General features: G+C 36.8%; 1 protein-coding gene across 5 annotated transcripts in view; it reads right to left on the bottom strand.

The window, feature by feature from the left end:
* The window catches only part of fubp3 (far upstream element (FUSE) binding protein 3), a 33,444-nt gene extending 18,586 nt beyond the window's left edge, over nucleotides 1–14,858 (bottom strand). For 4 of the 5 annotated variants that reach the window (XM_047372843.1, XM_047372844.1, XM_047372846.1 and 1 more), the window contains exons 1-7: nucleotides 14,736–14,858; nucleotides 5,264–5,375; nucleotides 3,586–3,619; nucleotides 3,220–3,269; nucleotides 3,020–3,091; nucleotides 767–824; nucleotides 464–626 (exon numbers count right to left, since the gene is read on the bottom strand). In XM_047372843.1, the coding sequence (XP_047228799.1) occupies nucleotides 464–626; nucleotides 767–824; nucleotides 3,020–3,091; nucleotides 3,220–3,269; nucleotides 3,586–3,619; nucleotides 5,264–5,375; nucleotides 14,736–14,837 (591 nt within the window). In that variant the 5' untranslated portion in view covers nucleotides 14,838–14,858. The remainder of the gene's footprint in view (nucleotides 1–463; nucleotides 627–766; nucleotides 825–3,019; nucleotides 3,092–3,219; nucleotides 3,270–3,585; nucleotides 3,620–5,263; nucleotides 5,376–14,735) is intronic. The other variant, XM_047372845.1, reaches the window with a different exon arrangement.
* Between the last annotated feature and the right edge of the window lie 7,986 nt (nucleotides 14,859–22,844).

The following is a 22,844-nucleotide window of genomic DNA, read 5'->3' as shown; positions in this document are numbered from 1 at the left end:
GAAGAATACAGAAGATTAACTGAGGCAATATGATCAAGGTCTTTGAGCCGCATGTCTCTGAAATGGTTACATTTTATAATTTCATAAAAGTTGATTTCAATTTAACCCAATCAAGGTTGATGTTGGTGTTTTGGTTTTATTAAAAACATATCTATCGGCCAAATCCGCCAGTTTTCTCTTGGATCAGTAATTGGAGGCTTAAACACAGAAATTTATTTCCTCTTCATTAAATGCATTAAAACTGAAACCAAAACACATTTTGGCCTGTAGATCAAAACAACATCTTGTTTCACACTTTTTATAGTAAAAATCTTACAAATAAGCTTAAAACACAAATGTGGATAATGTTTTTCAGCTGCAGCACAATTTTAAATTGTATGAGTGTTTGTCATATTTATTCGTTGAATATAAGCAAAGTCTGGGATATGCTATAGCCTTTGGAAAGGTCAGCCTATAAGCAGACCTGCAGTTGTTTAATGGTCTCTCCTCCCTTGCCGATGACCAGGCCCACTTTGTTGGCAGGGATGAGGATCTGCTGAATGGAGCTGTTGCCGTCCATGTCGTTGTGGAAACCAGGTCCGTACCGGCACTGCTCCACAATCTCACTCAGCAGCCTCTTTGCCTGCCTGCCGAACGGAATAACATCGATTAGAAGAATCAAACAAAAACCAAGTAAGCCACAATTTTTAGCGTCAACAGCAGGTTTGACTTCTTTCACAACATTGATATACACATTTTTTTTTTTTTTAAACATGTCCAGACTCACTCAATGTTCTCTGGGCTCCCAGTCAAAGTACAAGGTCTGTCCAACATGCCACCACTGTCTGCAATAAAACAGAACAAAGTGAAATCACAGTATAGTCACAGTAAAAGTCAGGAAATTGCTTTCAGAAAAGAAACTTAACCTGTACCTAGGGGACTGACTGGTTTTAATGCTGCCGCCCAGATGAACCTGTGCTGGTTTAAACAGGTTCATTTGTCCCAAGTTGCTTTATATTCTAAACTACAGATGATCAAATTGAGAACAATTTCCTAAAAACTTCAACTTGACTGGATGTTGCAAAATAAATCCTAAACTCTACAGGCACACTTAATAGAAACATAAATAATCATAAAACATGTTTTAAGAATCTGTCAGAAATATAAAATAACTCCGTTCCGGTTTAAATAATGTAATCATTTTAGTCTTTCTGGTTGCTGCTTTTCAATGTTTTATACCTCGTTATGCCCCTGCTGAAGTGTACAGTCAACCAGGCCAAGCTTCCAAGTATCATTTTTGAGGCATTTCTTTCGAGAACTTGTGAATTATCTGACATTTGTCAAAACTATCCAATAATCGTTCAAGTTGAACCATTTTTATTAAATCATGTATACAAGGACGACGATCTTTAAAGGTATATCCGATATCATTTGATTATTGCATGTCTCAAATAAATATATAGGTGTGTGATTGAATAAGCCATCAAAACATGACTGGATAGGAAACATTCAGCATGGGCGTAAAAAACAGTTAAAAGGGTAGTAAACAATAACTTAAAACAAAATATAACTGTTATTTGTAGGCCTGCACGATATTAGGGAAATACATAACTGTGATAGTATAACAAAAAATTACAATAATGATATTTTCCTGACCCCTTTCTTTCTTGACCATTATATAATCAGGTGTGGGCATTAAAGACAGCCAGAGTCTATCCAGTTGCTCAAGTAATTAGCGTATATGCAGAGGTCTACATGCCTACCACTGGAGATATAGTACCTGACCAAATATTATGTCCAAGCAGTCCTTTGCGACTGCGATTATGCATTCACTGACTTTGTGATGACGACTCGAAATAAAACACAGCTCTAGCTGTTAATAAAAAAAAACTAAGTAGGGGTCTTTGTCGAACAACATCAGTATTTTGCCTGAACCTGCTTGTATAAAAGCCAGTTGGAAAGAACCCATTACTGTTTTGAGCTTCTTGGTTATTCAAATTTTTTCAATTTCTTTCTTTTTTTTTTATAGCAATTTTAAGAGGCTTTAATAACATGTTATATTCATCCCTCAATTTAATGAATAACTGGAATGCAATAAATTCATTTAGTCCCCTCCTACTTTGCATTCCCCCACCAGTCTTTCCAAATCTACTATAATTCCACCAGTTATTTATTTTTAGTTATTATTTGTTCGACTGCAACTAACGAGATCTGTTGACCATTTGTCAATTAACTGATTAATAATGGATAGCAAAAGGTGCTTAATGGGAGATTTATTTACAGAATTTGAGCCAGGTGAAGCTAAAACTACACCACTTGAGGAGTTCTGGATAGAGGATATTTACAGACAAAGGTTTTTCATCTTAAATGTAAAATGTATTTTGTACAGATTTGGCTCAATTATTGCGGAGTGGGTTGTTCTTTCAGCAAATGGCCTGTTTTAGAGTCTGTATACTCCAGTTAAAGATTATTCGATTAATATATTAGTTGACGATCATTTCAATAATCAATTCATCTGACTGTTTCAGCCATAATCATTTGCATATTTATTTCAATTTGTGTTAAACTGCTTTATTAATTTTTTTTATTTTTACTAAAACCAACTTTACTCATTTTTATTCTTCTAGAAAGTGTGATAAATATTTACAATATGTACTTTTTTGACCCATTTCCCATTGTCTATTTTTAATGCCAGTCAGTCATTTTCTATTGCTTATTCCATAGTGGGTCGTGGGGAAGCTGGTGCTCATCTCCAGCAGTCTATTTTTAATGCATATTTCACTTTTCATTCTTCAGTGTTAACTTATTGATAAAGAGCGGAAATGTGACAATCCGGCTGATGTCTGGTCTAAAATGACCGATTCAAGTGTCTCTTGGGGACCTTTTTAACCTCCTTTGCCAGATGTTTGTTTTTGGAAGGATGGTGGTGGCTGCTTTTAATCTTGTAAGACATTTTGTGTTGCATAACATTGTACGACAAGTTCTGTACAAACAAATCGTGTTGTTTTTCTCTTTTTTGCAATTCATTTATCAGACCTACCTGAAGCGATCTGGATCTTGCATCCTGATTCCTGCTGTATTCTTGAAATCTGTTCTCCTCCTTTTCCAATAACTATGATGAAGAAGGGAAACTGAGTCTTTCTGAATTTATACAAAGACCTCATTTGAGATCGAAAATGAGCAGAAGGTGAGTTAATAAGTGTGTTGAGAGTTGATGTAAAGAACTTGAGGGTTACTTACTGAATCCCACCATCTTGTCAGGCACATTAAAATCATCTGTTGTAAAAGCCCTGTAACACAAATAGCAAGCATGGGTAGAGCTGAAAGTCAAATTTTTACATGCTGATCCATGTGAGTAATTTACTTGTGGTTTAGCTCTGTAAATATCTGCTTTATTTGAATTTCCCAACCCTAATGACCCCTGCTTTAAAAATCTCATTGTTCAGATTTTTTCTAAATTTACACTTGAGCTTCAGAACAAGTTTACCATTAAAAAAGTGCAACTTCTACAATAAACCTCTAAGATATCAATGTCTTGTTTTGTCAACGCATGGCCAACAAATAAACCTAAAATGTACTAAAAGCAACCAAGAATTGTCTGCTCACCTTTGATGTACCAATGCACCTAGATGGTTTCCTACTGGGGAAAAAAAAAAAAAATTAAAGGCAATTTAAATGAGATCTATATCAATTAATTGTGGCAAAAAATTTAATGATAAGAAAAAGCGATAGCTGACCAAAAAAAAAAAAATTTGAAAAACTGATTCAATGCTGGGAGAAATGGGAGCAGATGGTCATGAAGCTGCTGATCCTAGATGTCTGCTACTGACCCACAGCAGGGAGCTTTCACCGGCATGGAAATAAGACCTGGAGGTGCATGAACGAGCGTTTCAATCAAAGCTGCTCTGAAAGAGAGGCAGCCGCCGGGTCAGTGACTGCTAGTCCTGAATTGAATTTTTGACAGGTAGAATCAAGCAAGGGTCCTGCAGGGTCACTGGAGGATGTGCAGCCATGGACGTGAAGACCTCAACTGATATCTTATGGGTTCAATCAATTTTATGGCTGTTTGCACTGATTTCACTTCTTCTGGAAAAGCGCCGGGGTTAAAGCTCGAGAACAGAACAGCTATGAATACAAAAAAGCGAGGTGTACAAACTTCATACAAGGACAAAACTGGTCAGAAAAAAACAAATTGGGAGTACTTTTATACATGTTTGAAAATTACATACAGAAAGCCAGCTGCAGAGCTAGAAAGTCACCATGTCTGTCAATTCCCTCATACAAAAGGACAACCTTGACGTAAGAAAGGTGGGGACAAATTCCCACAAACAACAGTGCATCAAACAAACTCAAACTTGAATTGCATACAATTTTCCTATTCGTGCATTCAAGGCTGAACTATCTTACAAACAACTGTGACAAGATAAGAGGAGGACAGCGTAAATGACTAGTGCTTCCACTTTGTGAAAATGAAATGGATCAAATGTTTGTAGTGAGTGACGAAAATCAGCAGAATGATTTCCTCCACTACAGTGTTTTGAGTTATAAGTATCTGAACAAACAACATAGCTCTCACTTCAGATTATAGTCTACCTCCAACATGTAGTTTCCCTGCAAGAAGGTAGTAGCAAATAATCAACTCACAAAAACGTCAGCGGGTTAGATTACATTTTTAGTTCAGGCCATAATAAAAACTACTTAATCGTAAGCAAAGACATACAAATAACCTTTCTTCATAAAATAATCACCTCACTAAGTGCCAACTGGATTGTCTTCTCTGAAGAACCAGTTCTTCATGTATTAGGACTCCAAAACCGATCCAGGAAATCTCAAGCCATACTGAATACTCAAATTAAAACTTTGGCCCAGTACACGAGATGTGTCTATTAGATGGGACCAGGGTCAGTTTGAACTGCAAAAACCTGTTCTTATCCCAGTAGTTGAACGTACCACAGCTAAGTACCACCAGAACACAAAAACCGCTCTTTAATAAGGTGTAACAATTCATCCAGCTCAGGAGAAGAGACAATACACAACACTGAGTTCACAGAAATAAAGACTTTAGAAATCATAAATGTTCAAGTGTCTATAATCAACATACAATAATTCAGCCCAGTTCTGACTGGTCCACATACTGAAATTACGATCTTGTACCACAAGAACTCATCACACGCCTACACTTCAGTGTGGACGAGGTTACTGAAGGGACCAGACTCAAAGTTAGTGATTTTCAGAATCAGTGAAGGGTTTAAATATTAAGTCAGAGACGTAACATGAGGCCTACCTCCATTGTCTAGAGAACGTTTTTGGCCCCCAAAGCTGTAGAGGGAGGGGTCTATGACTGGACACGAACTGTTCATGTTGGGCATCTGGTCTCCTCCCATCTTGGCTGCCATCTGGAGACAAAAACAGTGGGAAGAATGGAACAAGTGGTTCAGTTACGATATTCTCTTAATGCAACTTTTTCTCAGAAATAATCCTGAACATCCCTTTGGTAGTAAAAAAAACCAAAAAAAAAAACCTTAATCAACCTTCTTTTTCTTGCTTAGGTAAAGACTTGTATTAGGACACTTTGAATGCAGATATTTTTGACAACAGGCTAAAAAGCAAGTTCTGTAGCTTTTCTCCACAACAAGTGCTGGAAATTAAAATAAAATCACTACTAAATCACAAAGAAAAGATCACTTGATGTGTGATGAGTAACTTGATGAGTGGCTTCTTACACACGCAAAACACAGCAAAAGGTGGATCACTTCTTCACAATCCACCTTCTTGTGAGAGCAGAGAGAGAGACCCCATTAAATATATTTACCACACTCATATTAGCTACGTTTTGGTTCTGCACACGCCAACAATATGATCTGATAACTTAGATCTACTTTAGGAAAATATGGGGCAACAAATTACACAAAAATAACTAAATGCATAAAAATTTCTATTTCCATTTATTACTATAGAAATCACAAACATGTTCCATGAACTGTTTCGGAACACTGAAAAACTAAACCTAGGTTGCAAATATGATTATATAAAGGCAAATGGCAAAAATATAGTCAAAGTAAACACAAATATCTCCCATAAAAATTTACATTTATAGAGTGTCTTTTTACCATCTTGTCAGCTGCAACCAAGTTATACAGAGAGCAATCAGTGCTTAAGTCCCAAATGGCTACTTTAAGTATTTTTAACAGTGCAAAGATAACATAGGTAAAACTGTGATGTAATCAAACTATATACAGCGATTTCCAATTACATACAACAGGGCTCTGTTTTTGTTTTCGCAAACATAAAACAAAGATCAGAAAAAACAGCAGGAAAATCAGTGCCTCCTTCTCTTTAAGATGACAGATTTTACTCAACTAAAGTAGGGAAAAAACACTGACCATCAACTAATTTCTATATGTAGCGATTTTGGCGCTTCCACTGGACAGACCCGACCTCTGGTATATTCATCATCACATAGAGCAATATCGCTGATTCAATTACTTTTTTCCACTTTGTAAAATGACGAAACAAGAGCTGCAAAGCATTTCCGGACCACGTCATCCGTTTACCGGGGTGATAAATACTTTTCTATTATCAAATCAAGGCTATAACTCCAGTTATACCAGTCTATCACTGTCAGATAAAAACTGGGTGTACAATGCAAATCTGCACTTTTGACATCCAGCACTCCAGGTGACCTAGTTTTTCCTGTTACGTCGTTAGAAAAACATGAGATCTGATTACGCCGGCGTGACTATAGCATCCTAAGGGTAACATTTATAACAAACGGCTTGTATCTTGTTAAATAAATATGCCACTAATTATCACCACTCTTTAATATAACTGAGCTAGCAAGGCAGTCATAAAATATTAAGGCATTTGATTTAGTAAAGTCCTGAAACTCTGCAAATAATGATTATGAGCAGCAAAATGGTGACTATGTTCTACTTAAAACCTACATCACGGCACATCTTAAGATGAAAACATACTGGGACGACCTGCATTGGTTCTGACCATTAGCACAAACAGAACAAGTTATTTTAGAAGGGAGTTCAGATCTTTGGGTTTTAGCTGTGGGTAATTTCTTCAGAAGCAGCGCATGGATTGCTGGGTGCCATACAGCTGAAAGTGTGTAGGTTGTAATGAATGAAATGAATCAAATTAAATTACTATTCTTTTTCTATTTGGTGTTTTGTCAATCTAAGTTAATAAAGTTAGAAAATTCCCACAGCCGGCAGAAGGAAAGGTTTTATACTTCTCCACAAACTGCAATAAATCTATAAATGTGTGGCTCATTACAAGTAAGAAAAATAGCCTACGGTTTTAAATGTATAGTACAAAAAGTTATATGTAGTAAATTAGAATATTACTGATAAGTTAACTCACATCAGTCACTCAATTCAGCAAGTTAAACACAGAGATTTACACGCCTTATTTCTGTTAATTATGATTTTCCACTAGAGCTAATGAAAACATGAAATTTAAGATTAATATATTCCCTCAGACCAATAAAAAACATTTTAAATAGAACAGGGCTGAAACAATCGGATTAATTGCTTATTCAAATAATCGTCAACTGGAGTATGCAGACTCTAAAACAAGCCATTTGCTGAAAGAACAACCCACTCAGAGTAATTGACATTAAAGATGAAAAACTTGGTCGGTAAATATGCTCTATTCAGAACTCCTCAAGTGGCGTAGCTTTATCTTCACCTGGTTCAAAGTCTGTGAAAAAAACTGTTATAAAGCACCTTTTGCTATCCGATTATTAATCGATTAATTGAAAAAATAGTCGACAGATTAATCGATTAGCAAAATAATCAGTAGTTACAGCCCTGAAGCAGGTATGTCTAATATCCACTTAAAGGCTGGTATTTTCAAAGGCAACCTTTAATCTGCCAATGCATTGGAGCTCACTGGAATGCATATCATACCAACGTTTATATTTCTAAACCCTATTAATAAAAAAACAACAAAAAAGTAATTTATTTAGATGAAAAGCTGCATTGTTTTTATTTTATTTTCTTCGCTAGATTAATTTGGTCATTTTCGCACCAGAAATAATTTTTCAAATGTTCAAAATAAACATTTCTCAGTAATTGTCCAAATCAGTCACCAATTTTCTAAAATAAGGAAAAGTGGCAGCTCTTTGTATTTACTCCGCTCATGTTTCGCTGCTGATAGAAACGTGTATAACTCCATACAAAAGACAACGAACACTGCACAAAGCATGCAGTTACTTGCATTATAGCTCACATAAAAATACATCTTTCAAAATGAACCGCTTGCAAATATGAAGTAGATTCTCACATCGTGGGATAATGGACATTTAAATCTTCTGCGTGAGAGCACTTTTCTATTCTGCCTTAATCTGTCACCTTTCCTTTCACACTAAAGTATAGCATTTCAGAAAATTACACTAAATTGACATGTGTGCTTGCCTGGAATGTTTTTTTCACAATATGAAAATATGCTCATGGAAATTAGAGTCTACCATCACCTTCAGGGATGATTATCTACTTCAGAAAGCCACTGGTGGAAGTGAAGCTGCAATAGAAATAAGGAGGCATAAAAGGAAGCAGGTGTGAGGTTGTTGTTACGAAAGCGTCTCTGAAGCCACGGACCCGTCAAGCAAATGTTAAAGCACTCCGGATTAGGTCAATACTTGCACAATTCTGTTTTTTCTCTTGGTTAAATTAGAGCATTTGTTTGCTGCAGCCACCAGACATATTTCCAAACATCTGGGTATTTGAGCATATGCTTTTATCAATTCTTGTTTCAAAGTGGCAACTGTTGCCACAGCATTTGTGCACGCATTGCATGGTCCAGGAAGGAACACAGACTGAATGTTCAACCACACTATCCTGGTTTCATTTCAACACATATATCCCCATCCATCCTCTGCAAGCTGTCATGCTTCAACTCCAAAGCTCATTTTTGTCTCCACAGTAAGGATACAAATGTCATCTGTCAGATGATGCCTGAGAAAAACAGAACAACAAAGACATTCTTCTGAACTTAAATTCACAATGTGTTGCTTTGTGAATTTACCTCCGAGAAAATTGAATAGTTTGTAACAAAGAGGAGAAACAAACTGTAGATTTTTTTTGTCTTTAGGATAATGACTATTCATGGTTTGGGTAACTAGCACTTTACAATAAAATTGTTTCAAATCTGCTGCAATCACAGCTTGCAACTTAGTCTTAAATCTGATGAATTTTGCAGCAAAATTTTTGCTCCAAGTCCAAAAGCCTAGCTGTCCACTGAGACCACTGAGTAAGTAAATATCACTGGACTTTATGAGCTTCCCAAGATAGTTTGCAAGGCAGCGTGCTGAACGTAACCCTTAAATTTGTAGGTTTAAAAAAACACAGCAATGTTTTTAAAAGCTGTTTAGGTTTTATAATTTAAAGTAAAAATACATAAACTCACAAGTTAGGCCACAATATGGAAAAGCATTCTTCAATGATATACACTGTTCTGTATTACTACAATCTAAAGGGTTAAAAGTGTGACAATAACACTTGTTACACATGGGAGTCACCTAACAGACAAGATCTGGACTTGGACCACTGTACTAAACACGAAGCGCAATGGCAAAACCTTTCAGCCTCTGCAGCTTTGGGTTTTAAATGTCAGTCACTTTCGGCAGCTGATCCTCAAGCAGGAAGGTAGCTGCTGTAAGTGCATCTGTGGTAACACACAACACCACACAAGCAAGTATAAATAATCATAATAACATGGTCTGCACTTCCTACTTTAGTCTTGCGCTACATTATTGTCATATGATACAACGAAACCTAATATGGCTTGTTTCTCTATAGCAGCAGTTCCCATACTTCACCTAAAAAAAAAAAACAGCAGCAGACTCATGGCCACAACTGGCCCAGTTTGAATCAAGACCACGACCACCTGTTTGATTTTTTTAAATCACCAGATGTTATAAGACCATAGGCACTTTTTAAAAACAACATAGAAGAAAGCAATTATTAAGAAACTAAAAATAAGGTTTCCCCCTTTTTTTTTTAAACAAAGAAAACAACAGAAATGAAATTTTAAACTATTTTTAGCATTTTATATTGCCAAACAGCATGTAACATTACCAGAAAAAAATGTATCGGATTAATCGTGATTAATCTATTATTTCAATAACCGTCAACTAATTTAGTGATAAAATAATTGTTAGCTAGATTATACAGACTCTAAAACATGCCATTTGCTAAAATAACCCACCCAGAGCAGTAATTTGGCCAACAGTGCACAAAAAATATATATAAATTTTGCATTTAAGATGAAAAACCTTCTTTGCCTATAAATATACTTGATCCACAACTCAAGAGGCATAGCTTTAGCTTCGCCTGGTTCAAATTCTGTAAAACAATTCCCCATTAAGCACATTTTGCTATCCACTTAAAAAAAAAAAATAGGTGACAGATTAATTAACTAGCAAAGTAATCGTGCAGTATAGTCAATGAGTCATTTTCTATTCCGCTTCTTCCATAGTGGGTCGCAGGGAAGCTGGTGCCTATGTCCAGCAGTCTACGGGCGAGAGGCGGGGTACACCCTGGATTGGTCGCCAATCCATCGCTGGGCAACACACAAACAACCACGCACACACTCATTCACACACTTAAGGCCAATTTAGAGAGACCAATCAACCTAAGAGGCATGTCTTTGGACTGTGGGAGGAAGCCGGAGTACCCGGAGAGAACCCACGCATGCGTAGGGAGAACATGCAAACTCCATGCTGCAAGGCAAGTGCTACCAACTGCGCCACCATGCAGTCTTAGTATATTCCCTGCATAATGTAAATCCTTACCCGTTTTAAAAAACATAGTCCTTCTGTTATCTGCCAAAAGGTCTCACTCTTTCGCAGCCTGAATTATTGGCAAACATGTCGTGGAAAATACAGTTTCTTTTTAAATAGCTTCTTATTACAGTATTGTTGTCAGCTGTTGTGCCGTCACTGGTTTGTAAAGAGTTGCATTTACATATGTGAACAGTCGGGTCAGATCTAGCCAAAAATCCTCCAATTTCAGTCAACAGCTAATTTCTTGATGCATTTCCATCTCCAATTTTAAAACTAAACATCTTTGATGGATATGGGCTTTTATCATAAATACCATAGTCTCTGATTGTCTACTAATGGCTGAATAAAGCAGATGGATATGTACTGGCTAAATTCAATCATTTTATTTATAAAAAAAAAAAAAAAAAAAAGGAACTAGAGAATATTTTGATCTAATCTAAGGATGTGATATATTAGAAAATCACGCTGCTAAATGCCATTGGTAAATAACATGTTGGGGTACTGGGTGTTACGTGTGAATGCATTACACTTAGTATAAGTTTAATCTATAATTGTTAATTATTGCGATCATGTGGCACTATTGTGCATGTGAATGAAATTATGATAAATTGCAATATATTTTGGAGCCATAATCTAATCTTAACCACTGTATAGTGTTAAACTCTTCCCCAATTACTGCAATGATATCTATGACTTAGGGTGTAAATTGTTACTAGAAAAACAAATTATTCAAAGATACTCATTTGCATCAAAATCAATACAAACCGACGTATTCACATTTGCCCAAATTGCAGCACTTCTTCTGGCGGCAACGCTGCAATATCAGAGACACAAGCAAAAAAAAAAAAACCAAACATAAAAGCAATGGTCGGTATTTTCCATATGAGGCAGACAGACAGAAAAAAGGCAAAACATCAAAAGATGCCACATGCTAGCTAAGCTAATGCTACGACATTAATGTTTGATAACAACTTTAAAAGATCAGTAAAACCTCCCAGATGACATATGCTAATGTTATCTGTTTAAATATTAGCTTCAGGGACACAAAGAGCCCAATAACGATGACCTGTTGCTCTGGGCTCTCAGTCCTACTGCGGTACAAATTAACACAGGAAAATGTTAATCGGCTGACGGAATAGTCGGCTACTTGATAGTGAAGCAACTAAACAAACCAAGGCACCTCCCTGCATTACTCCGTTTAGTTGTAAAGGCATTAGAGGCTATTGCGGCTAAAGATACAACAGGTAAATGTTATGGTGGAGCCAGACTCAGGCTGACAATTAGAGCAGAAAAAAGTAGTTACACATAGCAGCGTATCCCTGCTGCTGGAGTTGATCACCAAGGAAAATATTCTGCAAAATTAACAAAAAGACAGAAATTGTACAGAGCATTTGCATGCACCAGGTCAATGTTTGTTTTCAAACAATTTATATTAGTCTAGAATGATCCTTTGTTTGTCTTTCAGTGGTACAATTTATTTTTAGTCAACATCAAAATGACAAATGGAAGCACACGGTGGTACACTAAAAACAGGCAATTATAATAAAATAACTGCACAACTAATTCAAGGTACAAACTTCTATAAAAAGGATATTAACACTTATACCAAGTGTTATCTTGTCTACAGCTTTGCCAAATTGCCCCCTATCTGTTGGTTTTGCTCTAATTAAGAAAGTTAAATAAATAAACAAAACAAAAAGTAATTAATTAGATTTTTTGCTCTCAACTAGAAAAACATTGCCAACGGTATATAAAAAAAAAACAACGGTATTGCGTATCGAGCATTTTTCTTTAAGTCGTTATCAAGTTTGAAATTTTTGTATCATGACAATCCTACTATGAGTACACCTCAACTTCAAGATAAACATTTCTACACGAGCCACGTCATATTATTTTAAAACAGACAAATACTTAGCCCCGGCAGCAAACTCATGCAAGATTTCTGTCAAAACAACACATGCAGGGTGCATGAACAACTAATGAGTTCTTCTTCAGAGTGGATACTTTTATCTGTCAACATGTAAACTGAGATTGCCATGCACAAGCCACACAACTGGTGGTACTGTAGGAGAAAGCAGATGGCAGAGGATAGGGTGAAGTAGCATTCTGACAGCTTTAAAGCTGCTGTTACAAGCATCAAAACAAGAGCAGCTGAAGAAATTAATACTTTCAAAAATCTTTGCCCAACATTTCTGTAAGGTTGTTTTAGCACAATCTCAAATAAAAATATAATAGGGTTAAAAGCAAGGTTTTAATTGTCGTAAGGAGAAACTGAAATAGAACATAGCCAAAGTCCAGTTTACAGACCAATAACAGTTGTCATTGGTGTTTCAATTATTTGCTTGAGCAAACCTTTGTATTTAACAAATTTACCATGTGACCATCTTTGACTTGTAGCATCTTTGACTCAGTGAGTGGCTGCAGTTTGTACTTCAACTCCTGGATTTGTGATTATGCAACTAGATGCTTGTTTTGCCAATGAACCTTAATGGAAACAGACCTAGAATACTATTTGTCATCTACTTTTCCACACATTGGGTCTGACAAAACCTAAAAACACTTAGAAATCTTTCAACTGGCACAATAGACTGCAGATACTAAAAATCAGTTGAATATGTGAGCACAGGCTTTTCAATTCTGAGGAACGTCTGGTTACCCTGAAAAAGAAAAAAATATTTGTTTTGCCTTTTCCCATGGCAGAATATTTCCTGTGCTGTTTAAATGAAAAAAAAAATAACATTTTACAGTCGTAAGCATTAGGTTTGGACTGAAAATGTCAAGGCAATATCCTCAAAAATGTTTTGTGATTATGCCAGTTTAAGAAGTTTCGAATAATGACAGGTTTTAATGTAAACTTTAAAACATAAATTACCACACTTAGAAAAAAACGTATATATATATATATATATATCCATTTCCCCCTTCTAGCTCCGCCCCTAAGTACCGGCAAGATTTTAAAACTACTTTCACCCCTGGTTATAACACTGTGATTATAACACTGTGAAGGTCTCATACCTATACAAGCATAACTGCAGCCAAAAACCTGCTTGGTTTTGTTAACAAGTCGTTCGAAAAAGAAAATGTTAACCTACTTACTAACAGTAATATAGTGACATTCAACCTAACAAACAAAGAGGACCTGCAAAGTTGTAATTCCAAACACCACGCATTTTGTAGATAGTAATGGAAAGGCCCATGTGTGCTGAGCAGGAGGAGTTCAGGGGGGCTTATTTCAACAGATGACGTTACACTATATGGCCTAACTCCAACTGCTGCCAGGACATACTATCACACAAGCTAGCTGGCTAACAGCTGCTCCGGAGACCAGCTCTACCTTATTGACACAAATAACACGCGTGAGGTGGACAATACTGATGTGTACAGGGTTATAAAGATGACATTTAAAAGGTTTGCACATGAGAACAGCCATTGTTTCCTCTTGAGGCTTGAACACAGTCTGTTTAACTGGGGTAACAACTAGTTCCACTGATGCCAACACAGAACCTGAACAGCTGTTCGGGCTTCATGTCTAGGTTGAATGCTGTACTGTCGCGTTGTGGGTCAACTTCCAAGACATTCAAGTTGAATTTATAAGTTAGCAACGAGGCTAACAGCAACTTCTGCGAGTTGACAACAGGTTGCAGACTTAACTTATTAAAGTAGCGCAAACTTCGATATTTAAACAGGCCTCGGTTTCATGCTCCATCGAGGGTTAGTGCGGTCGCTTTGGCTGCTTCGACACCGAGTTAACTGCTCCACCGACCTCTGTAAACTTTAATCTGTCCTCTCAGCTATGCTACCTCGGCTACTAAGTGTTAGCCTGCTAGCTCGCAGGGTGCATGAGTGTTTATAGTGCTCAGTCCGGATTGCCCCGACTAAAAACTCGACGCGCTCCACCCGTAAAACACGACGATTGTGGTCCGAAAAGCATCGCACTCGTGTCAGCCGGACAGCGCTTTACCTGTCGAACCCGGCGTATCGTGTCTGCGAAGTCATCTTTCGTGCCTGACTGAGCCGCCGAGGCCTGTCCCTGAATCAGCTCCGCCATCATCATCATCACCATCCGCCTCGGCAGCTGAGAGCCACACTTAGAAAAAAAAAAAAAAAAAAAAAGAACTGCAACACGTGCCTCAGCCAAAACTCCGCGAGCGTGTAGATCTCGCGAGCTGATAGAATGTTGGACGTAAGAAACGTAAACACTTTTTTGTTTTTGTTTTTTACAAATAAAAGTAATGATTGCTTGGTACGTCATCATTACCTGCGGGTTACTTCCTAAACTCACATCTAGTTACATTTTAACCAATAAACCATTTAACATAATATAATTTCTTGCAATGTTAACCCTCTTTAGGCACACAAACAAGATGTAAAATTAAATGCTGCATTCCACACACATTCAGTACTCACATTACCAGAAACCAAAATGCTTATAGTGTGTATGATTGCACTCACATTAATGACACCATAAACAACCAAACAGGCGCCATCCTGACAAAGATCATTGTGAAAAACAGTTTGTCACTGCTAATTTATATGAAACATTGAGAAAGAAAATATTGCAGATTTTAATATTCTAATAGATAGATAGATAGATAGATAGATAGATAGATAGATAGATAGATAGATAGATAGATAGATAGATAGATAGATAGATAGATAGATAGATAGATAGAGATCTTCCACAAGGATTAGCAGTGTGTTCATAGTCAGATGAGAAAACCCTAATCTTGTTCTCATTTCTTTTGTTGAGTTTGTGTAAAATACAATTTCAGTGACATAAATTAGTATTTTGTCACCAACAGAATGATTGACAAACTTTTTGGCCTGAAATTTCTTCTTTTTCCAATTTTTTAAAAGACATTCTGTACAAATATGTTGTTAGAATCAGGTACGAGGACTGGACAGAAAGTTAACAAATTGAAAACATCCAGAGTTCCAAATATTACAAAAATGTCTGACTCTGTAGCTGCAGCACAGAGGCAAAACTATGAAAGAATGACTCAAATAGGGTTAGTTTTATTAAAAGTATAGAGTTCAATACAATTTCTTTAGGGTGACAAGAAATTAGCCCCATACACACTCTAAAATACTAGCAATTCTCAAACGGAGTGTGTTGTAGGAGGGCAGTTCAAGACTTGTTCCAACGTTTGCCATCATTTTTCAAACTTGTCATGTTTATATTGAAAAAACAGCTGCACGGTGGATTCAGTGGCCAGCATTGTTGCCTCACAGCCAGAGGGTTGACAGTTCAGACCTCAGCTGGGATTTTTCTGTGTGGGGTTTGCATGTTGCATGTTCTTCCCATGCATGCAGGGTTTCTTTCTAGATGTTCCAGCTACCTTCCACAGTCAATGACCAAGCATGTTGTGCTATATGGCAAATGTAAACTGTCCTAAAGCATCTCTAAGCAAGGCAAGTATTAATCAGAGAACAAGCTAAGAGGCCCATGATAAGTCGGGAGGAGCTTTAGAGATCCACAGTTCAGGTGGTAGAATCTATCAACAGCACAACTATTAGCACTTTGCAAATCTGGCCTTCAGTTGTAAAAAGAAAATCATTGTTGAAAAAAAAAAGCCATAAGACGTCCTGTTAAATGTTTGCGGCAACTAATGTAGGGAATACTACACATAACCCTAAACACACCATCCCTTGGTGGAGGCAACATGGTGCTGTGAGGATGCTTTTATACAGCCAAGCTGATCAGAGTAAGAGGAATTTACCGGGCAATGTTGGAAGAAAATCTGTTAAAAAAGAAAACAGTTGAAAAGAAAAACGTTGAAATAGCATTTAGACTGGAGTGAAAGTCCAAATGGACCTAAAGCCTAGGACAAATGACCTTAAGCCAGAGCTACAGTGGAATGATTTAGTCTGGATCTAAACCCAATCGAGAATCTGTGCCAAGACCTAAAAATTAATGTTTAGAGTCAGTCAAAAATCTTTGCTCTGAAGATGTACAAAGCTGGTAGAGACATACCTCAAAACACTTGGAGCAGTAACTGCAGAAAAAGGTGGTTCTATGTGGTTTTGACTCAGAGGGGTTGATTACAAATAAACAAAATTTCCAGATTTTTATTTCTAAAAACAATAATAAAATAAAAAATAGAAAATTATATGTCATTTGCCTGTCATCCACAATTATGCAATGCACTGTGTAGTGCCTCCTGGACTTCATAGACATACTGTACAACTGGACCAACATGACATTTTTATCAGTTAAATTTAAATAAAACAAAATAAGTAAAAGAATTATGGCATTTTTGTAAGTTTTGTTGATTGAACAAGTATGATCAAAATTGGACCACAAATATTGTTATCTTTATAAATAATGACTCGGTCATTTAGTTGTTAATCATGTGATACCTGGAAAAATTGCATTTTTAGACTTGATACAGTTAACCTTCGATTTAATAGACTTTCTGTTTTGTAAGATTATAAAAATAAAGATTGGGATGTTTTGGTGCTCCACCTTGCACCACATATGGAAGCATCTATTGTTGAACATCTGGAAAATGCCTGCAGCCAGACAGTAGAAAGTAAAATTGCTTCAGATTTCCAGAACTCTTTATGCAAAACAGTTCCTGCTCCATAAATTGCATCCAAATTCCAGAGCGTAACTTAAAGCAGTGAGATGATGTGTGGTCTTCAGGGACAGGGTTAGACACAGATCATCCAAGCCCTTGTTTCTTTTGAAGCACATTGGTGTATATTTCTGTTAGAGCTCTCATCTGTGAGATCTTTATTGTTCAAGGTTTTATTTTGAGTACGGGTAAAAGAAGATGCAGAAACCTGAAGTGTATTTATTTCTTTCGAGGAGTATAATTAATAAGTATTTTTTCCTCAGTTGTTATTAACCTGCATCAGGTCCATGCAGTTGCTGGATGACCGAACTCAAATTTGAGACAAGCAGATTGGCATTCGTCATCTTCTAGACATTCATGCATATGTTAGTTTTTCTTCCACTTCAGCCCCTGGGCATGTTATCACCTCCCAAAAAGAAGCAGAGGAATTACGTGGCAGTTGAAAGCTTTTCCCAGACCAGTAACCCCAAACGAAGACCTCCAATTTCACATGACTGAAGTCTGATCCGGCTCCGTCGACATCTTGCAGCCATGTGCGACACTGCCAGTGTATTCAGACCCAAACAAGAAGGAAGCTGAGGAGTGATTTTAGTCATTTCATATCAAAGGGAAGGTCAGGTGGTGGTCTTCACATGCAGCTGGAGAATGCATGCAATTATGATGAACACCTCCATCAGATCAGATCAAATAGGAAGTGAAGGCAGTAAAAGCAGGTGCTAATCAGTAAGAAGTAGCTGAGTTAGTGCTGACAACAAGTCCGTCAGTACGTGTGCAGCTGGGAGTACCATATCGGATAGATCGAGTGTCACACAAACTTTCTCTCTTCATTGTCTTCTAGAGGACAGATGCTTGTTCCAAGGGTTTACTATGGTAAAGCTGCACTACCTGGCTTTAATTAAGTGCAAGTGGAAACTTAATAAGGAGAATAATATTTGATCCCCTTTGATTTTATTTTAGCGCGATTTAAAGTGGACATTAAAGCGTAATGCACCTTGATTGGGGCAGACATACAAAAAAAAAAGACCATCAATATTTCTCACCTTTCCTCTATTTAACTACAGAACATTTTACATTGCTGCATTTCTCCTGCTCACTCTCATAAACAGGCAATGTGAAACTGTAATTGCTTTATAATTGCCACAGTTCTGCAGTGGGCACTCAAAGATATCTAAATGCAGAGCCCAAGAAATGGTTAGTGTTTCATCCAGAGACCCCTGAGGTATCCCAGCAAAGCTTTCATTTCAGCACCACATGGCTCATACAGCGGGAAGCTATGAATAAAAACTCAACTGGGAAACATAACAGCTGTTTCGAAAACTAACTGCAAATTAGGCAATGACTGCCTTATTTAAAGAATATTTTTTGTCATGAAGGCTTTTAGTACTGTTGAAGATCAACATTTTATCCACCTATTTCTTCCATAAGACTTTTTTGTAATTCCAAAGGCATTCTCACTGTTATAAAATTATTAAAGCACACACTCTGTGCCAATAATGTTGAGAATAACTATAAAGAGATAATCTAAATAAATCCAGAGTCCAGTCCACTCTATTTAAGTCTATTTAAAGAGGACTTCTTGGACTACAAATGGAAAACTGAAAATAGTTAGAACCAAAAATCTCGCTTCTTACATGTTTGATCCATCTGTCAACATCCTGTGAGACTGGTGGATATATAGCATGTCAAGTAGAGTCAAATAAATAAAATGATTTTTTTAGTGAAAAAAAAAAACATTGTTGAAAGAAGGCAATGTAGAGGACACAGCAGACATGTGGAATAAGGTGATCTGGTCTGATGAAATCAAAATGTAACTTTACGGCCTACATGCAAAATACTATGTGTGGTGCAAAGCTAACGCTGCACATTACCCAAACACACCAAATGTACCTTGGAACATGGTGGTGGTAGGATCATGCTGTGGGGTCATCTTCAGCAGGGACAGCAAAACTAGTTATAATTGATGGCAAGATGGATGGAGTTATATACAGGACACCAATGGAGGAGAGCCTGTTAGAGGCTGTAAAAGACGGGGGGCGGAGGTTCACCTTCTGCCTAAAAATACAATCAGAGTTACAATGGACTTGTTTAGGTCAATTCTGTTAGAATAGGTTTTAGCATGCACCTTTATAAGCAGAATCACTGTACCTCAACTATTTTATTTCAATGATGTTAAGGCAGTCGCCAGTATTTTCTTTTATTTATTTATTTTTTAATATGTCACAGTCATGTACATAATATGTAAAAAATAGCTCGTTATATTATACTATTTCAGCCATCATGGTTGATATAGTACAACATAATGAGAAGACAAAAGACAGTCTATGACAGGTAACATATTCTTTTCTGACTGACAGATGAAAAGGATAAACAGACCAGCTTTGCTCGATAATAGAAGAGGCACACTTCTGCTTCCTTGTTTTCATCTCTTTTTTTCCATTTTACTTTGCCACCTACTCTACCACCACCACGGGCCACTTTGCTTTGATTCAGCTCTGTATCTGTATTTTAAATGACTCAATTACACGGCATCCCACAGAGAAAATTATGGGTGGTTTCCACTATTTCTCTCCACTGGGACACCAAGACCCTTTCCCTGGCTCCAATAACCCCCCTCCTATTCTCCATCCTTCTCTCCTTGGCACTCTCTCCACCTGTCCTATTATGTTCCACTCCCACAGTCACCAGTTTTTCTTGATAAACATCCGCTTTGCTGGGTGTATCGGAGACTGACAGGAAATAATAGCTAAATGGTCTTGTTTGTGAGCTCTCTGCACAGTGAGCTGACAAAAAAGGTGCTTTCTAGGTAATTCTTCAGCTGTCACCACAACAAGCTGCCGCAAAGAGTTTCTTAAATCTGAGCTGAGATACTCAGATGCAAACAGCAGGCATGGCAGTCATAAAAGTATATCAGCAGGTAGAGCTGCAGAGAAGGAAAGGATGTTTTTTTTTAAAAGTCATCCAAACCGAGGCAGATATGGGATTCTTTTCAGCACTTTAAATCCACAGCTCACTTTGCTCTGAGGCATTTTAAAAGAACTAAGCTTTTATGCTCACCAGAGCTGTTGAATCTGACTTCAAGACAAAACCCTCACCTAATTCGTGTCGCTCTAACGCAGACAGTTAAAAAGTGGCTGGGTCAGCTTCATCCATGAAGCGCACATAGGTTTTCTAGAGTTTTGAAACTGGTTGTAAATTATACATACACTGGACTTAAAGAAATCAAACAGCGATTAGTATTGCAGTATTGTGGTCACATTAATGAAATACAGCTACATAACTCTGTCTCCATCTCATTTTTAGTCCCCTTTAGTCTCCACACCTCTCAGTAAAATCCAGTGCAACCCTGTCACAATAATAATAACGAGAATCCATCTAAAGACCCATTCAATAAATTAGAATATTATTAAAAGTTCATTTATTTCATCAATTCAATTCACTAAGTGAAACCCATAAACAGATTAATTACACACAGATGTTTTCAAGCCTTTATTTCTGTTAATCATGATGATTTTCCGCTGACAGCTAATGAAAACACGACATTTAAGTTTAGAATATTACATCAGACCAATAAAAAAATACAAAAATATGGGCTTAATTAAAAGTATGTTTAACACCTGCTTAAAGGTTGTTTTCTTGAAAAGGTACTTTTAATCTGACAAATTGACCCCTTTAAAATGCATATTTTAATGAATTGAATATGACTGTATGTTTATCCTGCATATAAATCCTGTTCTGTGAAGGCCTAACAGGTTTGTTAGAGAACAGCAGTTTCCAACAGCATCATGAAGACCAAGGATCACCAGTCAGATCAGGAAGAAAGTTGTGGGGAAGTTTAAAGCAATATTCCCGTTAAGCACTCTGAGTTTCTATTTTTACGAATGACCTGCATTTAACATAAGGTATCATTTCAAAAGCAGATTGGCTGGCAGGAAATAATAGAAAAAAGGGATGCAGTTTGTGATATGGGCAATATTGCTCATTGCCAAGGGCAGACCAGCTTTTCGGGCAGTGGAGCACCTTTTTTTTATCTATCAGCTCTGTCCCAAATAAGTTTTCTATTGATTATTTTTATTTCCTGTTAATAAAGAGTCAAGGCCCAAATAATTGTGCTCAATGTAAGCAATGTAAGAAAGCATGACAGCACAAAACTGTGCAGCTGATTTGCAGCAGAGATTGTGACCCCATTTGATCACCTGTGGCTCAAAAGGTAAAAGGCCTAGACTGCTGAAACCAAAAATGGATTATTGTATACTGCAAATAAAATTATTTAACCCATAGTTTGAGATTTATGAAACCTTTGCTTTGAAGATAACGATAAAGTATCACTAAAGCGTACACACATGCATGGGAAGCACCAATGTGTAGGTATTAAAATAATATCAGTCTCATTTAATAAAATGTATTATTTTTATCAGTCCCAAATGTATTAAAGAGCTATCAGACTGAAGGGTAATTTCTCTTTGCCAGGAGCCTAAATTGTACACTTCATGAAAGAAATAAGAGGATAATAAAAATATATTTATTCTCAGAATCACTTAAATTTGAGGCTGAATGATTTTATTGAATTTCTAGAATTAATAAATAATAAAAAATCTAATATTTTTTTTATTAACCATGCCAATGTTTATATATACATTTAAATAAGACATAAACAAACTGACATGAAATGCAACTACTTAAAGGAAATTCTAAAGGAAATTGAGAAATGGATGTTCAAATTATTATAGGACGGTTAAAATGTCTCCATCTCTCTGAAAAATGAATCAAGACATCCAACTATAATTTTGGAGTTCTAAATTCATATTTGAACTATGGCCTTCATGCAAGAATGCATACAATACTGCTGAATGTAAGTATGAGACACAGCAGACATGTTGGAGAAGGTGCTGTGGTCAGATGACCAGACCAAAATAAAATCTTCTGGACAACATGCAAAGGACTATGTGTGGAGGAAAAATAACACTGCATATCACTCTGAACTAACCCATATGGTGAAACACAATGATGGCAGCATTATACTGTGGGGATAATTGTCTTTAATCAGTAAAGCAAAATGGGATGGGTCAGAGTGGATGAATGTAGTAATGGTGTTAAATTCTAGGTAATGCTAGGAGGAAATGCTATTAAAAAGACTTGAGACTGGAAGTGGCATATTCCTGTGCTAGCCTGGTCAAAGTCCAGATCCAAATGAGAATATATTGCAAAACTGATACTCTCCATCCATTGAACTACTTTGCAAAATAGATTCAGAGCACATTTAAGTCTCTAGATGCTTGAAGCTGCTAGAGACATAACCACAAGAACTGGTAACTGTATTAGCAAGGAAAGGTGGTTTTACAAAATATTCACTAATAGGGGCTTCACAGTTATGTCCAAGCTAAAGTTGGTCAATCAACTAAAATCCCAGTAAAAAACAATGGCATGTGGCTGTAATGTTATGAAATGCGTTGACGTTTAAGGGACATGAGTGCTTTAACAGAGAACTGTAGTAT

This window comes from Girardinichthys multiradiatus, chromosome 8 (assembly GCF_021462225.1).
Source record: "Girardinichthys multiradiatus isolate DD_20200921_A chromosome 8, DD_fGirMul_XY1, whole genome shotgun sequence".
NCBI lineage: Eukaryota > Metazoa > Chordata > Actinopteri > Cyprinodontiformes > Goodeidae > Girardinichthys > Girardinichthys multiradiatus.
The sequence above is the reverse complement of the archived record's forward strand: the minus strand, read 5'-3'. Positions and strand labels throughout refer to the sequence as shown.